Source organism: Triticum aestivum, chromosome 6B, assembly GCF_018294505.1.
Source record: "Triticum aestivum cultivar Chinese Spring chromosome 6B, IWGSC CS RefSeq v2.1, whole genome shotgun sequence".
Classification (NCBI taxonomy): domain Eukaryota; kingdom Viridiplantae; phylum Streptophyta; class Magnoliopsida; order Poales; family Poaceae; genus Triticum; species Triticum aestivum.
In genome coordinates, this window is record NC_057810.1 from 243132062 (window position 1) to 243140691 (window position 8630).

General features: G+C 45.2%; 1 protein-coding gene across 1 annotated transcript; it reads left to right on the top strand.

Moving 5' to 3' along the window:
• Nucleotides 1-2125: 2125 nt before the first annotated feature.
• On the top strand, nt 2126-6486 carry LOC123136791 (protein FLX-like 2). The gene is made up of 5 exons (XM_044556293.1): nt 2126-2319; nt 2417-3086; nt 3180-3322; nt 3484-3572; nt 5554-6486. Exons 2-5 carry the CDS (start codon nt 2506-2508, stop codon nt 6163-6165), a joined length of 1425 nt encoding a protein of 474 aa, XP_044412228.1. The 5' UTR covers nt 2126-2319; nt 2417-2505; the 3' UTR covers nt 6166-6486.
• The last annotated feature ends 2144 nt before the right edge of the window (nt 6487-8630 follow it).

The window sequence follows — 8630 nt, forward strand, 5'->3', positions numbered from 1 at the left end:
TAGCATCTCTCCTTCGCTGAATTGAGATTCTGCCAAGTTCCAGGCTGGATCCGTTTGAATATTCATTTTGGCGGTTCAAATAGAAGTATTCCCTGAAAAGTTCCACACTGGGCTCCTCTTGAAGGTACACCTCGCAGAAAACTTGAAAATTGCATATGTTTGACACGGAATTGGGTCCGATGTCTTGAGAACGAAGGTCAAAAAAGTGCAGAACGTCTCGAAAAAATTTAGAGCCGGGCGGTGAGAAGCCTCGGTTCATGTGATCAGTAAAGACAATGACTTCATCATCCTTTGGCTGAGGTTTCTCCTCTTCCGGCTTGGGGCGCGATAATGCATGATAGTCTTCTCTGGCAAATAGCCGGTTTTCACAAAGTCCTAGAGTGTGTTCTCAGTGACAATGGAGGGAACCCAGTTACAGGAAGTGGCTGTCTTCGGGGCCATTGTGAAGAAAGAAGCCTAAAAAGAAAAAGAACAAGTTTGTCGGTTTAAGTTAACTCGGAGGAAAAAGCACTACAACACATATTCAGAATGGCGGCTTAAAAGGTGCCTAATGATATATGACTAGCTACAGCCGGTTATGTAAGCCGCCATGAAGAGATCGATATCTATCAAGAGGGAAATCTGCTAAGTGTTGAATCTAGCTACAACTAGTGGTGTAAGCCGCCATGACCAGATTGGTATGTATCATGAGTAAAATCTTCTAAGTGTTGGAAAAACAAGTTTTTACAAATGGTAGCAGGTGATTTGGATCTGGCGCTATGTGAGAAAAGAAAATAAATCAAAACCTAAAACATTGCAGCAGTAGAGGAACTAGCACAAGGGCGAGATTTATACATCTGTGAAGCAAGCTTTGAGATAATAAAAGGAATGGAAACAAGTTCCGCGCATCCTAATAGACACATTCGGATCTAAAACAAGGGTTGTCTAGAAGAACGACGAAGAACTACGAAGAACTCGAAAAACTATAGAAACCCTAATGCGATCTGGAGCATAGGAGGAGGAACGCTTACAGAGGCAGATGAACTGCGGTGGAGCACCGGCGTTCTCTGGTCCCTTTCAGGTTGATGCAGCGGCCAAGGGCGAGGAGGACGGTGAGCTTCGCGGCGGCGGCGGAGCTCGAAGTGGCAGATGAGTCGCGAGAGGAGGAAGATGAGAAGGAGAAGGGGGAGAATGACATAAGGGAGGTTCGACCCTATTTATAAGGAGACGATTAATAAGTGGGCGCGAAAAACAAGGAGACCAAAGAATGGTTATCCAGGTGCTCGGGCGCCTTGATTCTCGGGACAGCTATTAAAGATAAGGATCCGTTAAGATATATTGGATATTGTGTAAATTAATGATAGGTGACGTCATGGCGGGTTACCACAAACCCAGGAGATGATGTCATGGCGGGTTATGAGTTCTCTCACAAATGAAGAAAGGAAGATTTTTTCTAAGTATTGAAGATTGACATGAACAAGTTCAAATCAACCTGGGGCCTAATGTTGGAGATATAACTATTATGTATGATCCGTCCAGAAGGGGCCGGGTTATACCTATGGCGATTCATGATGTGAAGCCAATGAGGATATTGAAGATGGCGGTTCAGAGGCGAGGGCCCAAGGCCCAAGGGCGACTTAAGGCCCGTAGGAGTAAACCGTCATATGTGTAAGACTTGTATTGTAAGGCATGTATAGTTAGTCACCGAGCCAGACACGTTGTCTATGAGCCGGCCGGGACTCTGTGAGCCGCTGGACGTCAACCTGTGTATATAAAGGGACGACCCGACGGCGGTTCAAGGCAAGAAACAAGAGATCGAAAGCTAGGTCAAGCGTATTCGCTCCCTAATAATCGAGACATAAGCAATACCACCTCAAAATGGATTAGGCCTTTACCTTCACCGCAAGAAGCCGAACCAGTATAAATTCCTGTGTCATTTGTCCCGTTTAACCCCTATAACCTAAGCTAGTTGCGATGGCTCCATGACTAAGTGTTCACAGTAGGACATCTGCCGTGGCTATTCCACAACACTATAGATGACATGGCAACTCCTTATAGCCCGATTGTTGGCTGTATTATTAACCATGCTCTAAAATTAAATAAAATGCGGACATGTGGCACGTCCCTATTTCTCGATACGCAGAGAGTGAGAAACACCGGGGTCAGGGGCCACCGTGCAAAATTACCCCCTTGCTAAGCCCTCCACCGTCACCGACCGCCCCTGGCAACGAAGACGACGAACCAATCCATCCATCCCTAGGAAACAAGGAGGCGAAGGACCACCAGACCGGCCTCCTCTCGACTCGGCTCCGCCGCTCCGCCCCCGCCGACCACCACGAGGTGCTCTCCCTCTCCCTCTTCCGCGCCCGCCCTGGCGCCCGAATTCCATTGCTTCATTTGTGCCTAATCGATCCGCTCCGTGCGCTGGTCATTCTAGGGTTTACTGTCGTTGGCTGAATCGAGAGCTCGTGCGTTCGTGCTAGTCGCTAATCCGCGGACCGGCGGTCGTTGTGTCGTTGATTCGCCATGGGGAGCAAGGGGCGTATGCCTCCTCCTTACCACCACCGGCCGCTCCCTGGTCCCGGCTCTGGCCCGCCGCATGGCATGATGCACCGTGATCCGTACGGCCCGGGCATGCACCCACCGCCAGGGCCGGGGCCATACCCCTACGATATGTTGCCGCCGCCTGAGATCCTGGAGCAGAAGCTCGCGGCGCAGTGTGGAGAGATACAGAAGCTGGCGCTGGAGAATGAACGGCTCGCCGCGAGCCATGCGTCTCTGAGGAAAGAGCTCGCTGCCGCGCAGCAGGAGCTGCAGAGGATACAGGCGCAGGGGGAGGCGGCGAAGGCCGCCGAGGAGCAGGAGATGAGGGGGCTCCTTGATAAGGCTGCCAAGATGGAGGCCGATCTCAAGTCCTACGAGTCTGTCAAGGCGGACCTGCAGCAGGCGCACGCGGAGGCGCAGAACCTGGCGGCGGCAAGGCAGCATTTATTGGCGGATGCGCAGAAGCTGAACAAAGACCTGCAGAGGAACTTTGGCGAGGCACAGCAGCTGCCTGCACTCATGGCTGATCTTGATGCTGCTAGACAGGAATATCAGCACCTCAGGTGTGTCAACGTGTGCTGTACTTGTTCTCCAGCATGTCTTCTAACCAATATATGAATAATACCTCAACCATGCTCATGCTATTTAAATTTCAGGGCTGCATATGAGTATGAAAGGAAACTGAAGATGGACCACTCCGAGTCGCTGCAGGGAATGAAGAAAAATTATGACTCCATGGTTACAGAGTTAGAGAAGCTTCGTGCTGAGTTGACAAACACAACTAATGTTGACAGAAGTGGTACGTCATTATATCTCATCCATTTCATTCCTCTGTAGATATATGTACGTAGAAACCTACCTTTGCAGCCGCAGTTATGTCTTTCGTTGCTATGATTTTTTCTTTAACCTTTGTAGTTGCGGTTATGTTTTTGGTTAACATGAGTCGTTTTTTATGTGTAGGTACTTTGTACAATCCTAATTTTGCTCAGAAGGATGGTGGTACATCTAGCCACCATTCTGCTTATGATGGTGGCTATGGGGGTGCACAGGTGAGCACCTTTATTTCCTGCCAAATGGATACCTCACAAGTTGAGACATTTATTATTTCTGAAGTATGTATCATCTGGATGATTGTGGGTTTAAGCCCAGGTGATCCGAGTGTGAGACTACACTTATCATGCCGAGCTCGAGCACGGCTCGGTTAGGGTTGAACTTGAATCTAGTGATACAAACTTATAATACAGTAATTATCTTATTGCATAATATAACGTGTGCGTGTTAATTTTTTGACGTTTTTGCTTGTTTGCCCACATATATCACATCTCCTTTGTCCTGTACTTACAAGGGACACTCCACAAACTATTTCCAGTATTTTCTCTTCATGATTAAAGTAGGATTTACCATTTTCTCTTTCACCCCCCTTGGTTTCTTTAACCTTAAACCTGCTTAATTATTGTGCCCTCTCAAACATATCTTAGAGAGAGAGAGAGAGAGGGATAATTAAACACTGTTTATGTTTATGCATCTATCTGGCGTGAGTACTTAAGTCCAAAGTTCAAAAAGGCGCTGGGCATTAATTATGCGTTTTGGGACATACTTGCGCTCAACTTGCCTGTGCGCTGCCTAGGCGTTTAGTATTGTAGCATGAAGGAATGACTGTATTGTGAAGAAATATGCTAGATGGGCTATCCTAGCTCATTAAACCACTAGCACATCTTCCTATTCTTCTACTAGCCCCCGTAGGTGCACAATCAGACAGAAAGTCTAGGTATGCTCCTCGTGCCGCCCCTCTCCCTTTGCTGCACCGATGCTGCCTCTTCCTCTCTTTGTCTCTCCCTTGCTGTTCCGGTGTGAACCAGCCGGAGAAGCTCGATCCCTCACTGGAATCAGTTGATTTATCGTCGGAGTGGTTGAATCCTCGTCAGGGAGGAGGATTCCTCGCTAGGGAGGTCAAATCCTCACCAGAGAGATTGATTCCTCACCGGAGAATACTGATTTCTCCCTGGAGGACCACACCGACCGCTTTTTTTAGCGCCTAGGGCCAAAGAGAGGTGTTATACCGAGTAGCCAACGCCCAGCGCTTAAGCACGCCTAGGCTAGCGCCTAGGAGTGTTTTTTTGAACTATGCTTAAGCCACACTTGGCAGGCCAATACCCACTAAATTAAAGAACACAGGGGCCTGTCCCACTAGATCCGATTTCACCTTATGCTAATCATAACTTCCAATATTCCAACCGTTTATTTCCCCTTTTGCAACTTTAAAAGGCATTATATTTATTCGCACAATTGCTGGTTTTCCAGATTGTTTGTCAGGAATTCTTAGATTTTGTGCTTTGTTGATTTGAAAAGGCATGGCTTGACTTGGATGGCCCCCTAAATTGCATATTTACCGTTAATTTCTTTTACTCCCTCTGTTCACTTTTGTAAGATGTTTTGGACAGCTGAAATTGAACTGTTTTAGGCATTGTCTTATAAATGTCTAAAACGTCTTACAAAAGTGAACGGAGGAAGTACTACACAGTCTTACAATAAGAAAGTGCTTTATAAATACAAATTCAACACATAAAAACTGTTTCAAAATAGCTAAATATTGTTGGATAATTAAAAATAATAATTAACAATTATATTGCATATTTGCACACTCAGGATCTCTTGTTCTTGCTAAGCTGGTTTTGTTTGATTTGATAATTGTAGACTTGAAATATGATACTGGATTCTATGAACTATTTCACGCACCCAACCACCCACTATAACACATGTAATTCTGAATCAGGGATCTGGCTCAACCCTTGTTTTCCCATGGGCATTCAAGGCAGAGTGTCATCGAAAATACAGATTAACATAAATAAAAGCTGGACTAGCTGTCTGGCTACCGTTGTTTGCCCCTGATTGCCTTTACTTTCTCGCCTGGAGTTAATGGATTGCTTATTTTTCTGTGCAAACAATAATATAAATTGTGTTTTCAGATGTTCTAACTAACCGCTGGAGTAATTTTTCCATGTTAACAACATAATTGTTTTGTGGATCCAGGCTAGGACGCCCCCTGGTATGCCAGACCCTTTAAGCGGAAGCCCAGCTGGAACTGCTCCTCGTTCTGGATATGATCCATCAAGAGGGAATGCATATGAGACTTCTCGTCTTGCTAGAGTCCATGATGCATCAAGGGGTGCTACTGGTTACGACTCTCTAAAAGTTGCTGGATATGACACTTCTAGAATGCCTGCACTTGGAGGTCAGGCAGCGGCTCCAACTGCTCATGGGAGTAGTGCTGGTTACTATGGATCAAGTCAGGTCACACCACCTTCGCATGCACGGGCACCAGGTGCTGCACCCACATATGGATCTGCACAGGTGCCACCATCATATGCTTCTGGGCCAGTCCCGTCTTCATCATACGGCGCAACAACAGCGCGACCTCATGGCTCAGCTCAGGGGCTACCATCATATGGACAAACACAGGCTCCATCTTATGCACACACACAGATGCCACCATCCTATGGACTAGCACAGGCATCATCACACTTCGCCCCAACCCAGGGGGGGTCACCGTACGGGTTGTCTGCACAGCCTCAGGGCTATGGATCCGCGCAAGCAGCACCTAACACCAGTGGTGCTTATCAAGCTCCACATGGACGTAGATAAATTGGTGATAACTGTACTTTGTTGTGGTCTTGTTATCGAGAGAGACATGGCGCTGCTTCGTTGTTTACCAGAGTCAAATTTAGTTTCTGCAGCTACCACGGTACCAAACTGCTGTTTTATCGGTCTGATACAAATCTTTCTTGCAATCTGTAAGAGATTGTATGTGCAATCATATTTGTTTCTGAGATAGCGATGACTTCCATAAATATGTGTTGTGATGGTTTTAAAGCATTTTCTATGAGTGGTGATGTCTCGAGTTTAGGCAAGGAGTAACAGTACTGTAAATTTCAGCTAGTTGTATACTGTTTATTTTGCACTTTAGTTACCAGGTGATATTCATTGACTGCCAGTTGAGTTGCATGTATGGTATGATCTGTGCACCTGCCAGTCCTTATTCTAAAATAGTTATCGTATCCAGTAACCATCTTGGTTGTTTGAGTTGATTGCGGCTTTCTGTTGTCTAGCAATCATGCGAATTTCATATCAATAAAGTTGAGTTGTGAAATATGCTTCAGCACCATCCTCGAGGTTTATTTCAAACTGAGATGAAAATGTGTAGAAGCAATGCTTGCGTACAGCAGAGTTCAGTGTGGTTTTAGAAGCTTTTGGTATCAGACTAGTTGCCTGCAAAGGCAGACATTTCGTTAGCTTCATGTTCTGTGCATATAGCTTTCTAACCAGCTTCATCCAGTAATTTCCTAGCCATCCTGGATGTTTGTTTGTCCAGTTGGTGACAGGTTAGAGCTTTCTTTTAGCAATCATCATCACAAAGTCTGTCGAATTTCATACCAATAGTTTCTTTGCCTGTTAAACATGCAGCGATCGTCCAGGTTTATCTGAAACTCGGATCATCTTTGAGAAAAAGCCATGCCCACATACAGAAAAGCTCAGTGTGCTGTAGGATGGTGGAGCATCCGAGTCGGATTATCTTCATGCAAAGGTGTACATTTTGGTCTGCTCTGTGCATCCAGCTTTCGTAACTGAAGAACAGACCGTTGAACTTGAACACTCACATCAGCCATCCAACTCCCTCACAAGTTGCGGCAGAGCGACAGATTCAACGGAGCATTTATATCCCCATTGTCGACAATATATCATGAGTAGTCATCACAAGTTGCTTAGTGCAGTGTACCAGGGGAAAATCCATTGTGATGATCTTGCAGAACCCGCATTTCGGTGGTCATGGATTTCACAGAGGAAAAACAAACAAAATCTCCGGACCAAGTCATCAAATTCCAGCCGATGTTCTTGGCACCGCACTACCACTGCTTCGATGGCTCCAGGCCTCTAACCGGGCTCGAGCAGAATAAATTCATGGAACCTTTTACAGAAAGCAGCAGAGAAGAGACTGAAATGGTTCCAACCCTACACACAGGGGAATATATTAGGCCCTACAATGTCTCAAGTTTGAACCTGGTACAAACCGGAGGTCATGATCAGAAGGGATGGAGGTGAAAAGAAGTGAAGCTTTTCCTAGGGAAGGTAGAAGCGAAAGCTCTTGAGATAATTGGAGGATGAAAAAGGCTCATTCACAGCCTAACTCCCTTTTTTCCCATTCTTTCTCCTAGGGGTGCTTTGCTCAATTGTTCATAAAGGCAATCTTCTCGCAACATATATGGTCGATAAGGTATAATCTTATAGTAGTTCTTCCGTTTTGTTCTTTTTTTAGATGGTTGTTTTGTTCTTTTCTTGAGCGAATCTTAGAGTAGGAGTTTATTCAAGTATTCAACTTGCTTCAAATCGCTCATTAGTATGTCTAGTGGCGCGATAGCTTTGAGAAAAGCCGACCCATTAAACTAGTCCCACTTGATGTTATAGCTGTTTGGAAATGACTTGTACTTTTCTACATTTGTGGTGATGCCAATCATAATCCATTCTGCCTGCCTATATATTAGATGTTGCCTATATAGCTAAACTCCACTGTGAAGTAGATTAAAATTTACTAAAACTGGCAGTTTATTAAAATTTTACTCCACCGAAGAGATGACCGTAAAGTAGATTAAAATGTACTAAATCTGGCAGCTGATTAAATTAAACTTACTTTTATGGACCAACTTAAAAAAATGCTTTCCCTGTCAAATTGCACATCTGCACCACGCACACATCGAAATGGAGATATTTCTGGCCTTCCATGTCCTCCAAGTAGATATATCTCTTGCTTTCTAGGTTCTCTAAGTAGTTACTACCATTTGTAAGATTCTGTTATTCTCCATCTGTCTGGCAACACACACCAAAAGGAAAGGAAGTGGCAAATGATCCGAAGGGTTAAAATACTAACGGAAACACGGCTTCTAAAGAAAGACAAATATATCAATATGCTCTCTTTTTCCATATGGTTGCTATCTTTCTTTTGAAGCCATGAACTTGCTTGCCATGTCAGGACTCATCCCTAGCTACCGGCCCCTTCCAATGCCAACTCGACAGAAAGGCGTAGATGGCACAGCACAGCTTTACTGCACGGGGTA

What these genes read in the sequence shown, in the direction of transcription:
- LOC123136791 (XM_044556293.1), top strand. Translation starts at nt 2,506, where the DNA reads ATGGGGAGCAAGGGGCGTATGCCTCCTCCTTACCACCACCGGCCGCTC. An exon ending in AACTAATGTTGACAGAAGTG is followed by an intron (nt 3,323 to 3,483) that starts GTACGTCATTAT and finishes TTTTATGTGTAG; the next exon opens with GTACTTTGTACAATCCTAAT. An exon ending in GTGGCTATGGGGGTGCACAG is followed by an intron (nt 3,573 to 5,553) that starts GTGAGCACCTTT and finishes TTGTGGATCCAG; the next exon opens with GCTAGGACGCCCCCTGGTAT.